Here is a 23,753-nt window from a genome sequence, read left to right as displayed (position 1 = left end):
GGCTACAACGTTCGTAGGTCTTTACCAATGCTTGGCTGACATTGCCTCCTGTGGCCAGTGATTTGAAGTGACTGCTGTTATATACTAGCTGCACCTCTGAAATCTCTATAGTCTCCAGTTCCTCCTGCATCTGGCGATCTATCACGTGCAGCTTCTCCACACTGTCCAGAAGCACTACTGTGCGTGAGTTTATCCACTGGAAAAAAGGCATATGTCAAACGTCAGCAACATTTAATACATAACTATCAGGACACATAGCACAATATACTACAAGAACACCCTAGAGCACTAATATCTTAAGCTAGTGGTAGCTGGCAGCATACAGAAGTTATTATTCTGGGTATTTGGGGTAAGGCTGAAGTTTAGAATCCAACTGTTTTACAGGGCAAAAGTGTAACTACAAGGAAGGTGACAACCAGAAAACTTTCTTTGAAGCACCCAGTTATGACAAACTTCCTCAGAGAGTTTAATTTCTTAGACTGTATGTATTTAGTCAAAAGAAAATCCACCACAATTTTTGCTCTTACACATCTTGAAGAAAAAGAGTTACGAGAAGGTGAGTAACCATTTTATACTTCAGTATCAGAGGGGTAGCCGTGTTAGTCTGAATCTGTAAAAAGCAACAGAGGGTCCTGTGGCACCTTTAAGACTAATAGACGTATTGGAGCATAAGCTTTCGTGGGTGAATGCCCACTTCATCAGACGCAAGTAATGGAAATTCATCCATTACTTGCGTCTGATGAAGTGGGCATTCACCCACGAAAGCTTATGCTCCAATACGTCTATTAGTCTTAAAGGTGCCACAGGACCCTCTGTTGCTTTTTACAGATTCAGACTAACACGACTACCCCTCTGATACTGAAGTATAAGATGGTTACTCACCTTCTCGTAACTCTTTTTCTTCAAGATGTGTTGCTCATATCCATTCCAATTAGGTGTGCGCGCGCGCCACGTGTAAAGTTGACAAAGTTTTTCCCCTAGCAGCACCCATCTGTTCAGCTGTGAAGCCCCCTGGAGTGGCGCCTCTATGGTAATCAATATACGACCCTGCCGACGCAGCACTTCCTCAGTTCCTTCTTGCCAGTTAACTCCGACAGAGGGAAAGGTGGGCGGGTTTGGAATGGATATGAACACCACATCTCGAAGAACAGTTACGAGAAAGTGAGTAACCGTTTTTCTTCAAGTGATTGCTCGTATCGAATCCAATTAGGTGACTCCCAAGCCTTACCTAGGCGGTGGGGTCGGAGTTATTGAATTGCTGATTGGAGTACCGCTCTGCCAGAAGCTGCATCATCTCTGGCATGCTGGCATAATGAGAGGTGAACGTATGCACCGAGGACCAAGTTGTTGCCCTGCAGATTTCTTGGATTGGGACCTGGGCTAGGAACACTGCCGAAAAGGCCTGTGTCCTTGTGGAGTGTGCTGTAAGTGCCGGGGCTGGTATCTTGCCAGCTCATAGCACGTGCAGATGCAGGACATGATCCAGGAAGATATTCTTTGAGATGAGACCGGGAGCCCTTTCATACGGTCTGCCACAGCTACGAACAACTGATTCGACTTCCTAAACTGCGTAATGCGCTCAATGTAGAAGGCTAGTGCTCGCCGAACATGCAGAGTGTGCATCCTCTGCTCGCAGCTACTGGCATGAGGCTTAGGATAAAAAACAGGCAGGAATCTGTCTTGGCTAGTATGGAAATGTGACACAACCTTAGGAAGAAAGGCCAGGTGAGGTCTGAGTTGCACCTTATCCTTGTGGAAAACCATATAAGGTAGGTCAGAGGTAAGGGCATTTAAACTCAGACACTCTCCTTGCTGATGTAATGGTGACCAGGAAGGCTGCCTTCCACAACAGATAGAGAAGGGAGCAAGTCACCAGTGGTTCAAATGGGAGCCCCATTAGTTTGGAGAGGAACAAGTTAAAGGTCCCACACAGGAACAGGCTGTCTAATCTGGGGATGTAGCTGTTCCAGACCCTTGAGGAACCGGCCAACCATGGGGCTGGTAAAAATGGAGCATTCAGATGCTCCTGGGTGGAAAGCCGAGATAGCAGCGAGATGTACTTTTATAGATGATGCTGCCAGGCCTTGCTGTTTCAGGTGCAGAAGGTACTCTAGGATGAAAGGTATAGATGCCTGAAGTGGGGGTGTATGAAGCTGGTCACACCAGCAAATAAACCTTTTCCACTTTGCCAGATATGGCCCTAGTGGGGTTCTTCCTGTGCTGAGTAAGACTTCCCTTACCTGTTCCGCAAACAGAAGCTCCTTGGGGTTCAACCATGAAGCTTCCAGGCCATGGGGTGGAGGGACTGGAGGTCAGGGTGAAGACAACAATCGTGGTCCTGAGTGATCAGGTTGGGGAGGAGTGGCAACACGATCGGGGCATCCACCAATAGCTCCAGGAGCGTGGTGTACCAGTGTTGTCGAGGCCACACTGGTGTCACCAGAATTATCTCCACCCCGTCCCTGCGGACCTTGAATAGGACCTTGTGCACAAGAGGGATCGGGGGAAAAGCGTAGAGCAGGCAGCTTCCCCAGGGTAGCAGGAATGCATCCGTGATTGAGCCTGGACTGTGTTTCTGGAAGGAGCAGAACACTGGGAACTTTCTGTTGCTCCAGGTGGCAAACAGGTCGACCTGGGGAAATCCCCACCTTTGGAAGATGGAGTGTATGACATCCGGACGGATGGACCACTCGTTACTGGGGAAGGATCTGCTGAGGTGGTCCGTCAGTGTGTTCTGAACTCCGGGTAGAAAGGATGCTTCTAGGTGAATGGAGTGGGTTATGCAGAACTCCCATAGCCGGAGAGCTTCCCGACATAGGGGAGAGGAACGGGCTCCACCCTGCTTGTTGATATAAAACATGGTTGTGGTGTTGTCCATTAGAACTGCCACGCACTGGCCTTGTAGTCGGGCCTGAAAGGTTTGACAGACTAGTCGCACCACCCTCAGCTCCTTGACATGGAGATAGCTCATCCTGCGACCACAGGCCCTGCGTTTGGAGGTCTCCCAAATGTGCCCCCATCCCAGAGGTGACACGTCCGTTACCAGGGACAAGGAGGGCTGGGGGGTGTTGCAGGGGACTTCTTCATACACTGTCCAAGGGTCAAGCTACCACTGGAGGGACTCGAGTACTTTCTCTGGCACTGTGACCACTGAATTCAGGCTATAGCGCCCCGGGTGATACACCAAAGCGAGCCATGCCTGGAGTGGCCTGAGTCTCAGTCTGGCATGCCGGATCACGTAAGTACAGGCTGCCATGTGGCCAAGGAGATTCAGACATCCCCTTGTTGTAGGGGTCAGGTACTGTCTGAGGCCTTAAATAATGTCTGTCATGGCTTGGAATCGGGACTCTAGCAAAAGTGCTCTTGCCTGAACAGAGTCCAACACTGCCCCGATTAACTCTATTCTTTGGGTTGGTGACAAGATTGACTTGTTCATGTTGAGAAGGAGAGTCTCTCGAAAGTGGAGCTGACTAATTGGAATTGAGACTCCAACTGCTCCCGAGTGTGCCCCCTGAGCAGCAAGTCATCAAGGAAGGCTGCTACGACCGACATGCAGTTGGTGAACACTTGGGGGTTCTGTTGACAGGCCGAAGGGGAGGACCATGAACTGATAATGTTTGTGGTTGACCACAAACCGTAAGAATCATCTGTGTGCAGGCCAAATAGCTATGTGAAAGTACACGTCTGTCATGTTGAGGGCATACCAGTCTCCCAGATCCAGAGAAGGGATAAATTGTACTCAGGGAGACCATGCAGAACTTGAACTTTGCCATGAACTTGTTGAGTCCTCGCAGGTCTAGAATGGGTATGAGACCCCCTTGGCCTTGGGGATTAGGAAGTGTCGGGAATAGAATCCCTTGCCCCTGAGGAACCTCCTCCACTGCTCCTATAGTGAGGAGCGCCTGCAAATCCTGGATAAGGAGTTGCTCGTGAGAAGGGTCCCTGAAGAGGGATGGGAAAGGGCGGGTGGGAGGGAGGGCAGGAACAGAACTGGAGAGAATATCCCATTTCCTCCATACCAAGGACCCAGTGGTCCGAAGTTATTTGGGACCAAGCATGGTAGAAGTGGGACAGACAACTCACGAAAGAAGGGGAAGGATACGGAATCGTGGCTGGTGCACCATCCTCGGGCGCACCTTCAAAAGGCCTGCTTGGAGCCCGACGATGGTTTGGTCAGGCCCTGGCCCTGCCTAGGCAGGGAGTGGGATGGCTTGCGTCTGCCATTCCTGCCCCTTCTCATATAGAAGTCCTCCGTTGGCTGAGAAGAATAGGAGCGTTGCTGCGGCTTAAAATGTTTATGTTGGGTTGCTGGGGTGTGCATACCCAAGGATTTCATAGTAGCCTGGGAGTCTGTTAGACTATGCGACCTGGAGTCCATCTGCTCCACATACAGGCCTGCCCCATCAAAAGGCAGGTCCTGCATGATCTGTTGAACCTCGGGCGGAAGCCACAAGGACTGCAGCCATGAGCTACGCCTCATGGAGATTCCAGAGGACAAGGTACGTGCCGCCAAGTCTGCAGCGTCCAGTGATGCCTGTAAAGAGATCCATGCCACTGCCTTGCCCTCCTCAACGATAGCTTCAAACTCCTCCCTGGACTCTGCTGGCACCAGCTCCTTAAATTTCAGCATCAAGTTTCAGGAGTTGAAGCTGTATCTACTCAGGATTGCCTGCTGGTTGGCAATCCTGAAATGCAAGCCCCCCATGGAGTACACATTGCACCCGAACAAATCAAGGGGCTTGGTGCCCTTTGACTTGGAGAGGCAGCTACAGCAAGCCCAGCACCCTTCTCGTTTACTGTGCCAATGAACAGGGCTGTGGGTGTGTGAAGAGGTATTTGTACTCCTTAGAGGGGGACGAAATACTTTCTCTCCACACCCTTCACAGTGGGAGGGATGGAGACTGGGGTCTGCCAAATGGCCTTTGTGTTGGCCTAGATAGTTTTGATAAGGGGTAGAGCCACCATCGATGGGCCTTCCATGGCCAAGATGTTGAACATAGGGTCCTCTGATTCCACCACCTCCTTGGCCTGCAGACACATAAATCCGTGCCATCCTGTGTAGGAGGTCCTGATGGGCACGGCTGTCTATGGGGTGGCAGCCCCAAGGCGGAAGTGCCTGCAATCACCTCGTCCAGGGACGCCGAGGAGGCTAATGGGGGAACAGGGTCCTCCTGACCCTCTTGGTCCCCAGGGGCCTCCCGCCCTGCCTATTTCAGGGCCAACCACCCCTGGATCTAGCTTGGGGACGGGGATCGGTTCCATGGCGCTGTCATGGCAATCAAGTCCCTCGCAGCCTCAAAAGGTGTCTGGGGTGGACGGCAGTTCCACCTCCTCAATCACCTGCCTCAGGGAGTCCAATGTCACTGGACTTGCCCCCTTGCGGGGCCGAAGTCGACGGTGCCGGGCTCCAAAGTTTTTGGCACTGGGTGCTCCTTCCTGGGACGCGCCCCATTTGCCAGCTCCAAAGGGGTGGGTCCCGGAGTCGGAGATCCACTCCTCCCCTGCTTCCGGTGCCGCTTCTGCACTGGGGAATGGGACTGGTGCTAGGCCATTCCGACTGGTTTTGGTGCTGGGGAGCAGTGGTGCACGGGTCTCTTCCAGAATCCTTCCATGGTGCCACTTCTGCCGCTGCCGCCGGGGCATTGCGCACCGATAAGCTTGGTGCTGGGTCTTGCCGCACCAGTGCAGGTTGCGGTCTGAGTGCTGCCTACATAAGGAGGTGCTTGAGGCAAAAGTCCTGCTCCTTTTTTGTTCTGAGGTGAAACCGTTTACAAATCCTGCACTTGTCAGCCTGGTGTGCTTCCCCCAAACATTTTAAACAAGCGTCATGGGGGTCGTCTGTTGGCATGGACTTGTCGCAGGACTTGCAGGGTTTGAATCCCTGGGACTTAGGCATACCCCAAGTCCCCAAGGGGAGAACGCAGTCAGGTTGGAGGGGAAACGCCCACTCCCAACAGCTCTCTGTTGTAACTACAGTAAACTACTTAAACTAAACTCAACTAGGCTAGAGAATTCTAAAACTATACTAAACTGAAAAGCTAGGGAAAACAGGGAGAGCTTGCTAAGCAAGTCACCACAGTTCCAACGACCATCACTGGGGGTAAGAAGGAACTGCGGAGGTGCCGGGTCGGCAGGGTCATATATTGAGCGCCATGGAGGCGCCACTCCAGGGAGCTCCACAGCCGACCCGACAAGTGCTGCTAGGGGGGAAAAAAAAAAACTTTCTATCGACTGTGCACACGGCATGCACACACCTAATTGGAATTGATATGAGCAATCAGTCGAAGAATACAAAGTTATTCTCAATCCCCTGAGTAAGATAAGGGGCAAAAAGTCTTACCAACATTAGTAAAAGGAACATAGTAAACCCCTTCAAAGCTGGGAATTGAATTTGAGTCCTTCATCCAATTCCTATTAAAATTTATCCATTAGGCCATACTCCCAAACTGAAAAGGCTTTTCTGTTTGTTTTCAGAGTGCATCTATTTTTCAAGAAACTTCATTTGCTAGATTGGAGATTTAAAACTGCCAACATACATAACTGGTTCACTGTGGCATTTCTGTATTTCATTGTTATATCCTTAGTGCTCTTTAAAAAGTGTTTTTAGGGTTTGTATGTACATTTTTGTGTTAAAAACATCAAACAGGAAGATGGTATGTTAACAAAATATATGTATAACAGAAACCAATATGCTAGAGCTTCCCGGCTGCTTCGGAGCCATTACTTAGTATCTGTTTATAAGGATTTAGAATCTGGCCAGTAAAATTTGGCCCCACGCTTAAAAGGGCTTCATTCATACACTTTATTCACCAGGGACATGAGTTCTTTAGTTTGCACACTTTACAGATTTGGACAGCCTATTTTCTTCACCACATAGCCACTATTTAACCATTTTTAAAACATGGGATTCTATGAAAAAGCTACAGAAAATAAATTAATTTCAGTTCGTAAATTCCAAGTCCAAATAGCCAATTTGTAGGCACGAAAAAGAGAGAGCTATGTTTGTTAGAATAAGTTTGTAGAGTGAAGTTACAGCACCCTGAAGCTGAGGGATGTTGACATGCATTTAAAAACACAGCAGGCTATTATCTCCATCTGAGCAGAAAGAAAAACATTACTGACTCAATACTTACAGTAAAATTGATGAGGTCATAGTGCAGATGAAGTTGCTTTTGCTTAGTAACATGTATTGCACCTGAGTCATCTCTCTTCACCTGATGGAATTAGACAAGACAAACACTCAAACTTAGTGCTTTCTGGAACCCGAAACATGCCTTGAGAAAAGAAGTTTTCTTCCACTGAGGAAGGAAGCCCGGTTCCAGGGTCTGCAAGTTTTCTCCAGTATCAGTGTTCTAGCTACGTGTGTTAACAGCATCATCACAGAGGTGGCTTTCTAAAATGGCCTTAAAATGGGGCACAAATTCCTTTTCTCACTAGAAGTCACTGATTTTTCAGGGTCTCACTTCACAAAGTGTTAGTTTATGTCCTTTGTATTTTTAAGGAATTTTGTTGAAAAGTAATTAAAATATATTAACAGGAAATATCCAAATCTGGGCTCTGGCCAAAATTTGGCCATGGCAATCCAACTTTCCTTTGTGGGCTGACTGATACAGCAACATACTGCAACAACTTGACTGGAAATTCTCAACTTGCCTACACATGCAGCTAAGCCATATTCATACTCCCAGCAACCGGAGTCAGCAACATGGATGAACTGCCATTGGAAGAGCTTATCCAGCTTGTGCTTTCACTCCTATTTCAGGAAATAGGCAAAACGTTCCTGAGACACTGGTGGACATTTCGGCAGCGTTTTTTGACCTATCGAAAGCACCTCTCAAAAGGAGGAGACTGACATGGCAGACGCTAACCTGCTGACAATGTTCATAACTCTTGCTATGGCTCCAGATTCCTCATATATAGACAGGTGCTTCTACACAGCAGGGCCACAAGCACTGACTGGTGGGATCTCATCATGCGGACCTGGGAAAACCAGAACTTTCACATGGAGAAGCAGGCATTCCTGGAGGTTTGTGATCAACTTGCTAGACCTTCCAGCTTCAGGACAAACACAGAAGAGAAGCCACTTCAGAACAGAAGTGGGTTGCAATAGTCATCAGGAAGCTGGTTACCCCAAATGCTACAGGGCTATGGCTAACAAGTTTGGTGTTGGCAAGTCAACTGTGGGGGAAGAGGTTTGTTTAGGTGCATCACAATCTTTCTGAAATAACTGCCAGTTTTGAGAGAAAGGGCTTTTCAAACTGATCCCAAGTCATTAATGGGACTCATGTGCCCATAGTTTGCACTCCTCAAGGAGCACATGAATGCATAAACTGCAAACAGTACTACTCCATCATCCTGCAGTTGCTGGTTGACCACAGAGGCAGATTCAGACAATAGCATGGATTGTACTGGTAAAAGGAACAGGAATACTCGTGGCACCTTAGAGACCAACAAATTTAGTCCGAAGAAGTGGGCTGTAGCCCATGAAAGCTTATGCTCAAATAAATTTGTTAGTCTCTAAGGTGCCACAAGGACTCCTGTTCTTTTTGCAGATACAGACTAACACGGCTGCTACTCTGTATTGGTAAAGTGCATCATGCCAGTGTTTCCTGCAGACCAAGGCCTGGTCTACACTACGACTTTAATTCGGATTTATCAGCTTTAATTCGAATTAACCCTGCAACCGTCCACACAACGACGCTATTTATTTCGATGTAAAGGGCCCTTTAAATCGATTTCTGTACTCCACCCCGACGAGCGGAGTAGTGCCAAAATCGATTTTAGCAATTCGAATTAGGGTTAGTGTGGCCGCAATTCGATGGTATTGGCCTCCGGGAGCTATCCCACAGTGCATCATTGTGACCGCTCTGGACAGCAATCTAAACTCGGATGCACTGGCCAGGTAGACAGGAAAAGCCCCGCGAACATTTGAATTCCATTTCCTGTTTGCCCAGCGTGGAGAGCACAGGTGACCACAGATAGCTCATCAGCACAGGTAACCATGCAGGCTGATAATCGAAAAAGAGCACCAGCATGGACCGTGAGGGAGGTACTGGATCTGATCGCTGTATGGGGAGAGGATTCAGTGCTTGCAGAACTTCGTTCTAAAAGACTAAATGCAAAAACTTTTGAAAAAATCTCCAAGGGCATGATGGAGAGAGGCCACAATAGGGACTCTGAGCAGTGCCGCGTGAAAGTCAAGGAGCTCAGACAAGCCTATCAAAAAACAAAGGAGGCAAACGGTCGCTCCGGGTCAGAGCCGCGGACATGCCGCTTCTACGCCGAGCTGCATGCAATTCTAGGGGGGGCTGCCACCACTACCCCACCTGTGTTCGTGGATTCTGGGTCGGGGATAGTCTCATCAGCGACGCCTGAGGATTCTGCCGATGGGGGAGAGGAGGAGGAGGAGGATGAGGATGAGCTTGCAGAGAGCACACAGCACTCCGTTCTCCCCAACAGCCAGGATCTTTTTATCACCCTGACTGAAGCACCCTCCCAAGCCTCCCAAGCCAGTACCCAAGACTCTGACCCCATGGAAGGGACCTCAGGTGAGTTTACCTTTTAAAATATAAAACTTGTTTTAAAAGCAAACGGTTTTTAATGATTACTTTGCCTGAGTTTGCATTCGCGGTCAGTTCAGCTACTGGAAAAGTCTGTAGCTACTGGAAAAGTCTGTTAATGTGTATGGGGATGGAGCGGAAATCCTCCAGGGACATCTCCATGAAGCTCTCCTGGAGGTACTCCGAAAGCCTTGGCAGAAGGTTTCTGGGCAGTGCATCTTTATTCCCTCCTCCATGGTAGGACACTTGACCACGCCATGCTTGCAGCAAGTAATCTGGTATCATTGCCTGACAAAGCCTGGCAGCGTATGGTCCCGGTGTTTGCTGGCATTCAAGCAACATCCGTTCTTTATCTTGTTGTGTAATCCTCAGGAGAGTGATATCACTCCTGGTAACCTGGTTGAAATACGGGAACTTAATTAAGGGGACAGAGGTGGCCGTTCCTACTGGGATGTTTGCCTGTGGCGGAAAATAAATCCTTCCCTGCAGTTAGCCAAGCGCAGATGGGAAATTGGCCCTGAGTTTTTCGCGTTTGGCTAGCAGGGATCTTCCCTGTTACCAGCCACGCGGTGGGGGGAGGGGTACCGTGATCATCCCAGAGAATTCATGGCGGGAGGGGGGCGGAGGCGGGGGGGTTAGTTTGGTGCCTGCAGGGATCTTCCCTGATACCAGCCACACGGTGGGGGGGAGGGGTACAGCGATCATCCCAGAGAATTCATGGCGAGGGGGGGGGGGTGGTTAGTTTGTTTTCTGGTGCTGCTGAATGTTAACAGAAAAACCGCAGCACTCTACTTGCCTGAAGGGGCCCAGACAAGCCCCCCCACACTGCCCCCCCCCCAACTGGCTGAGATTGGCCAGGCTTCTTCAGCACTCTACAAGCTATGCTTGGTATGTGGGAAAGGAGGGCGCAGAAGCTTACCATGGCCGCATGCAAGCCGAATTCTGTTGCCCAAACCTGTGATCTCTAGCAGCAAAGCCACAGGCACTCAGCATTAAGAGGCAAAATGCGACCTTGCACAGAAATCACATGTGCTATGTAATGTGAACAGTGTTGGTCACCGTGAAAGAGTATAAGCATTGTTCTGCAAAATGTAGCTTTTAAAACAATTCTCTCTTTTTTCCCCTCCCTACAGCAGCTGCAAATTCCTCAAGCCTCCCTCCTCCATCCCGAAGGTTATCACAGATAAGGCGTCGTAAGAAGAGAACGCGAGAGGACATGTTTTCGGAAATTATGGAATCCAGCCGCAGTGACAGAGCTCATGTGAATGAGTGGAAGGAAACAGTTTCAAAGTATAGGAAAGAAGTCAGTGAACGTGAGGAGAGGAGGGACCAACGTGAGGAGAGGAGGGACGCTCGAGATGAGAGGTGGCGGCAGGAAGACCAGAGGATGAAGGATGCAACGCTGGGGCTGCTCCGGCGTCTGGTGGAGGTTCAGGAACGGCTGCTGGAAAACAGACTGCCGCTTCAGCCCCTGTTCCACCCTCCCCCCTCCCCATGTTCCGTATCCTCCTCACCCAGACGTGTAAGAACGCGGGGGGGGGAGGCTCCGTACACCTTCCCATTCCACCCCAGTAGACAGCCCAAGCAAAACGCTGTCATTTTTTTAACCTTTTCTTTGTGGCTTTTTCCTTCCCAGCAATCCTCCTCCCAAATACCACCCGGGTTCCCTCCCACTTTTTCTAATCTATTAATAAAGAATAAATGATTTTTAAATGATAGTGACTTTATTTGGTTTGAAAGAAAGCTGGGGGAAGGGGCAGGGTGGGTTCCTTACAGAAAATCAGTCAATAAAGGGGGAGGGTTTTCATGAAGGAGAAACAAACAGATATTTCACACGGTAGCCTGGCCAGCCATGAAACTGGTTTTCAAAGCTTCTCTGATGCACAGCGCTTCATGGTGTGATCTTCTAATCGCCCTGGTGTCTGGCTGCGTGTAATCAGCAGCCAGGCGATTTGCCTCAGCCTCCCACCCCGCCATAAAGGTCTCCCCCTTACTTTCACAGAGATTGTGGAGCACACAGCAAGCAGAAATAACAATGGGGAGATTTCTTTGGCTGAGGTCAGAGCGAGTCAATAATGAACGCCAGCGACCTTTTAAACGGCCAAATGCACATTCTACCACCATTCTGCACTTGCTTAGCCTGTAGTTAAACAGCTCCTGACTCCTGTCCAGGCTGCCTGTGTATGGCTTCATAAGCCATGGCATTAAGAGGTAGGCTGGGTCCCCAAGAATAACTATGGGCATTTCAACATCCCCAACGGTTATTTTCTGGTCCGGAAAGTAAGTCCCTTGCTGCAGCCCTTTAAACAGAGTAGTGTTCCTGAAGACGCGAGCGTCATGAACCCTTCCCGCCCAGCCTGCGTTGATGTTGGTGAAACGTCCCTTGTGATCCACAAGTGCTTGCAGCACCATTGAAAAGTACCCCTTGCGGTTTATGTACTCGGTGGCTTGGTGCTCCGGTGCCAAGATAGGGATATGGGTTCCGTCTATTGCCCCACCACAGTTAGGGAATCCCATTGCAGCAAAACCATCCACTATAGCCTGCACATTTCCCAGAGTCACAAACTTTCGTAGCAGCACCTGAGTGATTGCTTTGGCTACTTGCATCACAGCAGCCCCCACAGTAGATTTGCCCATTCCAAATTGATTCCCGACTGACCGGTAGCTGTCTGGCGTTGCAAGCTTCCACAGGGCTATCGCCACGCGCTTCTCAACTGTGAGGGCTGCTCTCATCTTGGTATTCTGGCGTTTCAGGGCAGGGGACAGCAAGTCACAAAGTTCCATGAAAGTGCCCTTACGCATGCGAAAGTTCCGCAGCCACTGGGAATCGTCCCAGACCTGCAACACTATGTGGTCCCACCAGTCTGTGCTTGTTTCCCTTGCCCAGAATCGGCGTTCCATGGATAGAATCTGCCCCATTAACAACATGATCTCCAAAGCACCGGGGCCTGTGGTTTCACTGAATTCTGTATCCGTGTCTGTGTCCATGTCCTCATCATGCTTGTCGCTGCGCTGCCGCCGCCGCTGCCTCCTCGCCTCGTTTCTCTGGTCCTGGCTGAGCATAAACTCCACGAGAACGCGCGAGGTGTTTACAATATTCATGAGCGCTGTCTTGAGCTCAGCGGGCTCCATGCTTGCCGTGGTATGGAGTCTGCAGTGTTCACCCACCCAGGAAAAAAGGCGCGAAAATGGTTGTCTGCCGTCCGTTGCTTTCATGCAGGGAGGGAGGGAGGGAGGAGGTGAGGCTGTACCCAGAACCACCTGCGACGATGTTTTTTGTCCCATCAGGCACTGGGATCTTAACCCACAATCCCAATGGGCGCGGGAGACTGCGGGAACTATGGGATAGCTATGGAATTGCTACCCACAGTGCAACGGTGCAGAAATCGACGCTAGCCCCGGTACTTGGACGCACACCACCGAAGTAATGTGCTTAGTGTGGCCGCATCCATTTCGACTTTATACAACCTGTTTTTCAAATCCGAATTATCTAAATTCGGATTAATCCCGTAGTGTAGACATGTCCATGAAGGTAATGTCTTGGGGTAAGTGGTGACACTAATCCCACCAAATGACATGGTTATAAATGGAGCCACTGTCCCCACTGTTGTTCTAGGGGACCCCATATACCCTTTTTTTGCTATGGCTTATGAAACCATACCCTGATGGCAGAGGTCCTAGCAAAAGCAAATTTATTACACTCTTAGCAGCTGCAGAATGTTTGGCATACTGAAATCCAGTTGGCATTGTTCATAGAACCGTTTGGATGCCAATGTTACTAAAGCCATTCACATTACCATGGCCTGCTGTGCTCTGCACAATGTCTCCGAGGAAAAAGGTGAGCCATTTTGTCAGAAGTGGACTCATGGCACTACTGTATTATTGATCCGGTACACAGCCAGAAAGAGCACCTGTCATAATTGGAGCAAGCTCCACATGTGCAATGGAAATCAGGGATGCTTGTGTGCCCATATTATGTTTTGCATGGCCCCAACAGATGTATGAATGTTCATATTATTGATATAAGCATACCCTGATTGAATACTACCCGAGGGACTGGCAGGGTCCCCCTTCACACTTTCTACCAGTGGTGATGGTTTTTATGAAGAATTTAAGCTCATGGGTATGATAAAAGCTTATAAAACATAATATATTCTATCTTTATTTTGTAAAATGGGCATATGCTTCAACCCACCGCTTATGGATTGCTATTTATGTAGTTCAGTTTTAGCAGTGGTTCTCAAACTTTTTTTTTTAAACTGACGACCCCTTTCACATAGCAAGCCTCTGAGTATGACCCCCCCACACACACACTTTATAAATTAAAAGCGCTTTTTATAGATTTAACACCATTATAAATGCTGGTGGCAAAGCAGGGTTGGGGTGGAGATTGACAGCTCGTGACCCCCCATGTAATAACCTCACAACCCCCTGAGGGGTCCCAACCCCCAGTTTGAGAACCCCTGAATTTTAGTTAAGGTAATAAACAGTCCTCATGACACCACACCTGTGTGTAAACAAGACACTGTTTTTACACATGCATTTAATAAAACATGACAGCCAGGCCAGCCACCAACAAAGGCAGAATTTGTTCTCTCTGACCCTGTTGATGTGTTTTGCACACACTTGCCATTGCTGCACTGGAGTGGAGGAATGAACGGGAAACATTTGCCCATTCCAGCAAGTGTTCATTCCTTGCAACAAGGACCACCCAACTACAGAACTGTCCAAAGTGGGTTGCAGAACATAGTATGGTGAGGACTCAGGGCAAGGAGCTGGAGTGGGAGGTGCAGGTGGAACTGGAGCCTGCACTCCTACTGTCTTGAGCACAAGCTCCTCCTCAAACAGCTCTGACTGCTGCGCTCAAGCACAGCTCATGGTCCAGGAACTATGCTGCCAATCTTTCCTCATGCTTTGCAGCCTCTCTGTCCTTCAACCTGGCCTGCCTCCTTCTCCCATTGGTTCCAGAGTTGCCATTAATTATCAGCCTCCTCCTTGATGCTGTATGAGTGTACACGATGCAAGATGCCTGATTGACTGTGGATGCCCTGCAGAGGCGGAAGGGCCTGCCAAGACAAAATTAAAGAATAAATTATCTAAGCATGTCCAAAAAAATTTTACTTTCTCTATAGCAAAAGTGGTTGTGGAATCTAAAAAATATAATTTGAGATTGTCTGAATCATTAGTTTTGTTACATTCTGGGGGGAAAAAATGTTCTCAGATGCCCTTCAGATATTTGAGAGCTGTGCAGAGCAGAAAGCCATCAGACATTATTGTAAAGTCCGATTTACAAAATCAATTTATAAAATTTCCATACCACTGGCCCCTTATGGTTGCGGGCAGAGGGACACTTGCTGTGGTTTGCTACCTATGGCTTTAGAATCTGTTCAGGCAGTCCACTTTCTGGAAGACATAGCAAAGGGATCTTTTGTTCCAGGCTACCAGGGGCAAGCCAGACGTGTCTGCTAAAAAGCTTTTCATGTGTATCATATACAAATCTATAAATGAAGGGGGCTACTGGCCTACAGAGGAGACCCTAAGAAGTATGCCCAGCTCTGAAATGTGACTACAGTAACTCCTCGCTTAACGTTGTAGTTATGTTCCTGAAAAATGCGACTAAGCAAAACGATGTTAAGTGAATCAAATTTCCCCATAAGAATTAATGTAAATTGGGGGGGGGGGGAGAGAAGAGGAGGGAGGGAGGGAGTAGGTTCCAGGGAAATTTTTTTCACCAGACAAAAAAGACATTATATATATATATACACATATATATACACACACACACACACACACACACGCACACAAAGTTTTAAACAAATAATTTAATTCTGGTACACAGCGATGATGATTGTGAAGCTTGGTTGAGGTGGTGGGGTAAGAGGGTGGGATATTTCCCAGGGAATGCCTTACTGCTAAATAATGAACTAGCAATTGGCTGAGCCCTCAAGGGTTAACTCGTTGTTAATGTAGCCTCACACTCTACAAGGCAGCACGATCGGAGGGAGGCGAGACAGCATGGCAGACCGAGACACACACCGAATGTGAGAGAGAGAGAGAGAGAGAGAGAGAGAGATGCACATTGCTCCTTTAAGTACTCTGACCCCACTCTAAGTACACTGCCTTTTGAAGTAGATCAGCAAGCTGAGATGGCAGCTGCTGCCAGGAACCTCCCTCTTGAGCCCTATCATGGTGTCTTCGCTATGGAAGATGGGGTAAGTGGGGTGCAGGAGCAGGGGGGAAGGGGTCACCCTGACAGCCCCCTTCTTCCCCCCCACAACCTGCACGGCAAGCAGGAGACTCCGGGGAGCAGCTCTAAGGTAGAGGGGGGAGGGACAGCTGAACTGCCAGCAATTGATAGCCTGTTGGGTGGCTGCCGCACAGGGAACTTAGGGGAACAGAGAGCTGATAGAGGGCTGCTGGTCCACCCTGGTTCCAAGCCCCCACCAGCTAGCTCCAACGGGCTACTCTTCCTGCAAGCAGTGGACAAACCAGGCGACTGCCAAATGACGTTATAAGGAAGAACTGGGCAACTTTAAACAAGCATGTTCTCTAATTGATCAGCAACGAAACAACGTTAACCGGGATGACTTTAAGTGAGGAGTTACTGTATTCATCTATAATTCCTGCTCCAGGAAGAGCTAGCAATCAGCAGCAAACAGGATTTGGTGAAAATTCATGGAGGGATTAACAAGACAGTGTTCTAGTGGCCAGATGAATGCAGGGAGCTTTCAGGGAGGCTGCAATACATGCAGTGAACTCAGTGCAGCTTGGGCTTACAATACTGCAGCCCGCCATGGACTACAAACACACCCTGGACAATTTGGACTCATGACACAGCATCCAAAAATTAAATACCTATCCCAGGAATATCCTGGACTCATAATAGGGCATCCATCACCTAAATATCATCCCCTTCTGCATTTTGGATGTTTAATATGGTACCCACGGACTGACCACACACACACACACACACACACACACACACACACACCCCTACACCTGAACTGGCAGTTCAGGATAGTCTGGTGTGGCCAAGTTGGCCAGTGGGGCATACTTTCAGGGAAGGCAATATAAGGCACTTAATTTTAATGCCCCAACACAACTTTGTAACCTACGAGTATCTAGTAAAAATTTCATAACTACTTGTTTAACTTTTGTTTTCACTTCCCAGTATCCATTCTGAATTCCATGTTGTGGAGGTGACTGTGGGCTAGGCCATGGCATTGGTGTGCATTGTCTCATTAGCGGATACATGCTGCAACACCTGGCTTGTAATACTGATTTCACTGGGTCATAAACCAGAAATCCATCCCATCCATATACTAACAAACCTGGAGGCAGAAACTTACCAAGTTCCAGTGCCACTTCTGCCTCTTCTGCTTCTGGTTCCACTGCCTGCTGCTCCCTCAGGGCATCCTCAAACATTTCCTCAGAGTATGGACTCAGGACATGGTGTAGCTGCTCCAGCTGCAAAGGCTCCTCGGGGACAGGCGTGTGCAAAAAAGTCACTTCCTGAGCTTGATCTGGTGGCACCTGTGGATCAGGGATCATAAAGGTGCCATCTCCACTTAGAGTATAATGTACCACTGTGTGCTCAGTGCTTGGCACAGTTCCCGGCACCTGGCTGAATTCCTCAAAGAGGCAGGTAGACAGGGAGTTCCCAGAGATGTGGCTGTCATCCCTGACTTGGCGGTAATTAGTCTTCAGTTGCTTGATTCACACACTGCACTGATCGCTGTCTGGTGGACCACCAACGTCGCAAGCTTCTCTGCAATTTCCTGGTAAGACATGATCATTTCTGGTACTCTTGATGATGTTGAATGTCTTGTTTTCCTTGCACCAGAGATTAACCAGAATCTGGCTGCATTCCCATGGTCAGCTAGCAGCACACTTGGTGTAGGGCTTAGTGCTGAACTACTTCTTGCTGCTAGCCATAACTAACACAGGAACTGTTTAACTGTGTTCCAAGTTCAGCAGTCAGCACTGGAACAAATGGGTGCTTCCAGTTTCTGGGTATCCAGTGGGTACTTGTGATAGAGGACCAATAAACACTGGCCCAGGACATTGTGGGACAGCACTGGCAGACTCTCCAGACAGGAGTCTGGGAACCCAGGTTAGAGCTGTGTCCACACAGCGAAAAGACAGGACTTGGCCCAAGTCCCACCACCCTGGCAGGCTTACAACTCAGATCCTGAGGGCTTAGTGACTCAACTCAGAAATATTTGTGTGTGGATGGTAGGAGGGTTTGGGCTCAAACATGAGTCTGAGCCCAGGTTTACAATGCAATGTAGTCATACCTTAATAACCAATCCAGCTCCTATTAACTTCATTGAGATTGGACGGAGCCCCCAAATCAGGACAACTCAATAAAAATTGTTAAGCTGAGGAAGAAGGTTCAGCATGTATCCAGAGAGAACATTTTTCAACTTAGTTATATTAAACTACAAAAACACTTGATCTAGCCATTTTAGACTTGGGGTACATTTATACAAGCCAAAAAAAAAAAAGACACCACGTCTTTCCCAATTCAAAAGCGAACTGCAGTGATTTACATCATAGGATTACATCGTCATTGATCCAGAATAAATTAACTTCCGTTCCAGTGTTCTAGAGGTGATTATCTAGAAAACAATAGGTAACAAGCAATTCAGACTTACCAAAAGAAAATGAACAACATCTCCTCGACAGAAGGCAAGCATGGGGTTCACAGAGTTCTGTACAGCAACAAAATACCATGCCAGCAGTGGCACACTAGAGGGATCCATCTAAAGAGAGACAGAACAGACCCTTTATAATACTGTGTACACAGAATTAGGCTGACACTCACTCTGACTTCACTGTGATACAAGAACATGTCAGATGGAACTCTTGATACTAGTGGTCTCTGACTGTTGCAGCACTTGAGAATCCATTTAGAAAGTCAGGAAAAGCAAACTTTTAGCAACAAAAAGATCGGAATTTCTCTGCAACATTGTCCAGAGAAGCACGGCATTCTCATGCACTGTGTACAAATTACTAGTAAAATTTATGTTAAAAAAGAAGTTAAGATGGAGAGTACATAGTAATTTATGGTAAAGTATGTTACAGGCAAGTTGTATTTATTCCAAAACTAAGAATTACATGATTGAGATCCAAACTTGTTAAGGTATGAAAATGCACAGTTAGGGCACTATCTCTGCCCTATAGTGACACCTTGTAATAACCATATGATTATGATTAAGATATTTCATTGCCTGTGGTCTCATTAAACTGATTTTAAAGAAGACTTATTAGAGTTCTTCCCCCTTATGGTGTCAACTACAGGTCATAATCAGCTTTATGTACCATGCCATGGGAGCCACTACCTCAGGGAGGCATGACCGAGGAATTCCTATACCTCCACTATCCCTGCTTGCAGGAGCCGCCCATAGAAGTTATTGCATCTGAGGCAGAATTTAGGGCAGCCCTCAGAAACACTGCCTCCCCTCTTAGTCCCTGTCCTGGTATGAATCAAGTCCATAGTCTCCTCTGCCATAACTCCCTCATACAGAGTTTATGGCACAAAGATTTAAGAGTGAACTTCACCATAAGAGTGGTCTGTAACTTTAATCCAAAAAGAAGCTATTTGTTCTTACTCACACGACCATACGGAAAAGTCATCCACACCTTCAAAGATGGTTTCAAGCCAATGACTAGGATCTTTAGCCCAAAAAAAAAAAAAAAAAAAAGTTACAAAAATAATTTTAAGTCTGTATTTTAGAATATTTTTCAATATCTTTCATTTTAATTTAGCACAGATAGATTATGTGAGAGGCAGAATACCTTAGTTAGGGAAGCCATTGCCAGTAGCGAGTACTGGGTGATAGGATGATCTCTCAATTCAGTCTTTGCATGCAAGGGCTCGATACAGCAAACTTCTCCCTTGGAACCACTGAACAGACATCGAGACTCACATGTTCTCACACCCATAACTCTTCTGAAAAGAAAGCAATCAACTTGATGAATACCTGGCCAGTGCCAAGAATGGGCCTGCTCAACACTTAAAAAAAAATAAAATCCAAAACATGGTCTCCGGGCTGGTCTACACTACGAGATTAGGTCGAATTTAGAGGATTACAGTAACTCCTCACTTAAAGTTGTCCCGGTTAACGTTGTTACGTTGCTGCTCAATTAGGGAACATGCTCATTTAAAGTTGTATAGTGCTCCCTTCTAACGTCGTTTGGCAGCCCCTTGCAGCTAGCTGGTGGGGGCTTCGAACCAGGGTGGACCAGCAGCCCTCTATCAGCTCCCCGCTCCCCTAAATTCCCTGTGCAGCAGCGGCCTGCAGTTCAGCTGTGTCCCTCGCCCCACTGCCATGTGCTGCTCCTGCCCTCTACCTTGGAGCTGCTCCCCGAGACTCCTTCTTGCTGTGCCGGGGGGGGAGGGAAGGAAGAGGGGGGCTGTCAGGGTGTCCCCCTCCACCCTGCTCCTGCACCTCGCTTACCCCATCTTCCACAGAGCAGGGCTCAGGACGGAGAGAGCTTGCAGCAACTGCGTCTCAGCAAGCTGATCTAATTAACAAGGCAGTGTACTTAAGGGAAATGCGCATATCTCCCTTCATTCCTGCTGCCTTGCAGAGAGAGTTAACCTTTGAGGGTTCAGCCAATTGCTAGTTCATCATTTAGCAGTAAGGGAAATATCCCACCTCTGACTCCTCCACCTCAACCAAGCTTCACAATCATCATCACTGTGTACCAGTATTAAATTGTTTGTTTAAAACTTGTAGTGTGTGTGTGTGTGTGTGTGTGTGTGTGTGTGTGTGTGTGTGTATATAGATAGATAGATAGATAGATAGATAGATAGATAAAAAAATATAGTCTTTTGTCTGGTGAAAAAAATTTCCCTGGAACCTAACCCCCTCATTTACATTAATTCTTATGGGGAAATTGGATTCACTTAACATCATTTCACTTAAAGTCGCATTTTTCAGGAACATAACAACAACATTAAGTGAGGAGTTACTGTACTTAACAAAAATAATAATAATAATAATAATCTTTTTACAATGCCTGGTAAGAGTTAGGGATACTGCTTTTATGGCATTTCAAGGAGTATCAGAGATAGAGACAGGATGAGTCATTGCGATTCTGCTTTAAAAAGCATTTTAGCAGCTCCTGGCCCGTTACCAGAAGCTACCACTCCACCCATGGTAACTTGTCAGGCCCTAATCCCATACTCCTGTCTCTGCCCACAGCTGCTGTGAAGTCCACTACTACACAAGTTATACACAAAGGAAGAAAGCTGCTGAGAACTACCTTGCAGCTACTGCCAATGAGAGTTAGGAGAACTAGGTCTGAAGATTAAGAGCTGCACTGCAGGCTGGTTGGGGGGGGGGGGGGGGGGGGGGAGGGAAGAAGATGGGGGGCAAACTTTGGGGCAGCTGCCAGGAGTTCCTAAGAGAATGGTATTTCCCCCACAGCTGTAGTCACCTGTCTGCTCTAGTTCCCATATCACGCCTGTCCAAATATATCCAACTTTAATCAAAATGTGTATTTTACTGCAATTGTAAGGCCAAATCTTAGATCCAACGTATTGTCCAAGGTAGGGAGGAATCTGTTGAACTGTGCTACATTAGGATAAATACTCTCTTCCTGTGATCCCCAAATGTGGTCTTACACACACACACACACACACACACACACACCCCTATGCTGTGGGTGGGGAGGTCTTTAGTCAAAGATACATTGCTTAATGATCTAGGCAGAAAAGATTCCATGCTACTTCTGTTGTAGGATTTGAAATAAAAGTTTGTGCTATTTTATTTTATTAAGGTCCTGATCCAGGAGTTTCACACCATTTGGAAGATACTCTATTCGTTCAAAGGCTTTTTTAGCTCTAAAAACTTTGATTCATAATTAAGACTCCTCTCTACTGTCACTTTCCCACAAAACACAGTTATTCTCTTACTTAAATGACAGCTCAAACACGGAACCTCCACTGTCGTTGCAAATTGCAAGCGTTGGGTCATCTGTAAACTGAACAGAGAATTAGATTATACCTTTTCAGTCTCAATTTTAAATCTAAAAAAGTCAAAGTTTCAGCAGAAAAACCCCACTTCCAGGATTTTTTTTAAATGGTGACAAGTATGTTAATACTGTTCATGAAACAGAAAAGCCACATTTAGCACATTATTCTTTGTGTTTACAAATTCATACTGGAAAAAACCCTACAGTGAGATCTTTAACTTGCAGTCTGAACACAAAGTTATTTGCCATAAAATACAAACATTTAGCCGTTATAGTATTAGAAATTATGGCATTTGCAGTATTTTTATTTCAAGTATAAAAATACCATGGTAAAATCAAATACTGTGCTACTGCAAGTTTCAGAGTAACAGCCGTGTTAGTCTGTATCCGCAAAAAGAAGAACAGGAGTACTTGTGGCACCTTAGAGACTAACAAATTTATTAGAGCATAAGCTTTCGTGGACTACAGCCCACTTCTTCGGATGCATATAGAATGGAACATATAATGAGGAGATATATATACACACACATACAGAGAGCATAAACAGGTGGGAGTTGTCTTACCAACTCTGAGAGGCCAATTAATTACTAGATCAATCCACACAAGCGGTCCATTTCCTGGACACTACTGTGCTAATAAGCGATGGTCACATCAATACCACCCTATACCGGAAACCTACTGACCGCTACACTTACCTACATGCCTCCAGCTTCCATCCAGGACACACCACACGATCCATTGTCTACAGCCAAGCTCTAAGATATAACCGCATTTGCTCCAATCCCTCGGATAGAGACAAGCACCTACAAGATCTCTATCAAGCATTCTTAAAACTACAATACCCACCTGCTGAAGTGAAAAAACAGATAGACAGAGCCAGACGAGTACCCAGAAGTCACCTCCTACAAGACAGGCCCAACAAAGAAAATAACAGAACACCACTAGCTGTCACCTTCAGCCCCCAACTAAAACCTCTCCAGCGCATCATCAGAGATCTACAACCTATCCTGAAAGATGATCCTTTACTCTCACAGATCTTGGGAGACAGACCTGTCCTCGCTTACAGACAACCCCCCAACCTAAAGCAAATACTCACCAGCAACCACACATCACTGAACAAAACCACTAACCCAGGAACCTATCCTTGTAACAAACCCCGATGCCAACTTTGTCCACATATCTATTCAAGTGACATCATCATAGGACCTAATCACATCAGCCATACCATCAGGGGCTCGTTCACCAGCACATCTACCAATGTGATATATGCCATCATGTGCCAGCAATGCCCCTCTGCCATGTACATTGGCCAAACCGGACAGTCTCTACGCAAAAGAATTAATGGACACAAATCTGACATCAGGAATCAAAATACTCAAAAACCAGTGGGAGAACACTTTAACCTGTCTGGTCATTCAGTGACAGACCTGCGGGTGGCTATATTACAACAGAAAAACTTCAAAAACAGACTCCAAAGAGAGACTGCAGAGCTAGAATTGATATGCAAACTAGACACAATCAACTCCGGTTTGAATAAGGACTGGGAATGGCTGAGCCATTACAAACATTGACTCTATCTCCCCTTGTAAGTACTCTCACACTTCTTATCACACTGTCTGTACTCGGCTAGCTTGATTATCACTTCAAAAGTTTTTTTTTTTTTTTCTCTTAATTAATTGGCCTCTCAGAGTTGGTAAGACAACTCCCACCTGTTTATGCTCTCTGTATGTGTGTATATATATCTCCTCATTATATGTTCCATTCTATATGCATCCGAAGAAGTGGGCTGTAGTCCACGAAAGCTTATGCTCTAATAAATTTGTTAGTCTCTAAGGTGCCACAAGTACTCCTGTTCTTCTTTTTGTGCTACTGCAAGTGTCACTACTGTAATGGCACTAATTGTGAAGCTAACTCTTCCTAAATAGATTTAGTAATCAAAAGGAGACCACAAGCTCTAAGCTCTCTTGCTTATCACACAGTTTTATAATGTTAAGTAGGTGAATGTAGATTGAATTATTTATTCATTCATATATTGCTTTAAACAGGTCCAAAGCGAGTAACCAAGATTTCCCCCTACACACACATTTACTGCAGAAATCAAACTTTCTACATTACCACAAACAAAGATTTATTTAAAGGAGAAAAGATGACAATTTCATAGGACCAACTCAGAGTGTAATATGAACACCTGAGGGGAAAAAGAAGGAA

General features: G+C 46.9%; 1 protein-coding gene across 4 annotated transcripts in view; it reads right to left on the bottom strand.

Annotated features, from left to right (window-relative positions):
* The window catches only part of VPS8 (VPS8 subunit of CORVET complex), a 252,389-nt gene that overhangs the window by 184,289 nt on the left and 44,347 nt on the right, over positions 1 to 23,753 (bottom strand). For all 4 annotated transcript variants that reach the window (XM_065556171.1, XM_042853465.2, XM_005308658.4 and 1 more), the window contains exons 9-14: positions 21,487 to 21,554; positions 19,362 to 19,515; positions 19,179 to 19,238; positions 18,218 to 18,325; positions 7,134 to 7,214; positions 26 to 196 (exon numbers count right to left, since the gene is read on the bottom strand). In XM_065556171.1, the coding sequence (XP_065412243.1) occupies positions 26 to 196; positions 7,134 to 7,214; positions 18,218 to 18,325; positions 19,179 to 19,238; positions 19,362 to 19,515; positions 21,487 to 21,554 (642 nt within the window). The remainder of the gene's footprint in view (positions 1 to 25; positions 197 to 7,133; positions 7,215 to 18,217; positions 18,326 to 19,178; positions 19,239 to 19,361; positions 19,516 to 21,486; positions 21,555 to 23,753) is intronic.

This window comes from Chrysemys picta, chromosome 9 (genome assembly GCF_011386835.1).
Source record: "Chrysemys picta bellii isolate R12L10 chromosome 9, ASM1138683v2, whole genome shotgun sequence".
NCBI classification, from domain to species: Eukaryota; Metazoa; Chordata; order Testudines; family Emydidae; genus Chrysemys; species Chrysemys picta.
The sequence above is the reverse complement of the archived record's forward strand: the minus strand, read 5'-3'. Positions and strand labels throughout refer to the sequence as shown.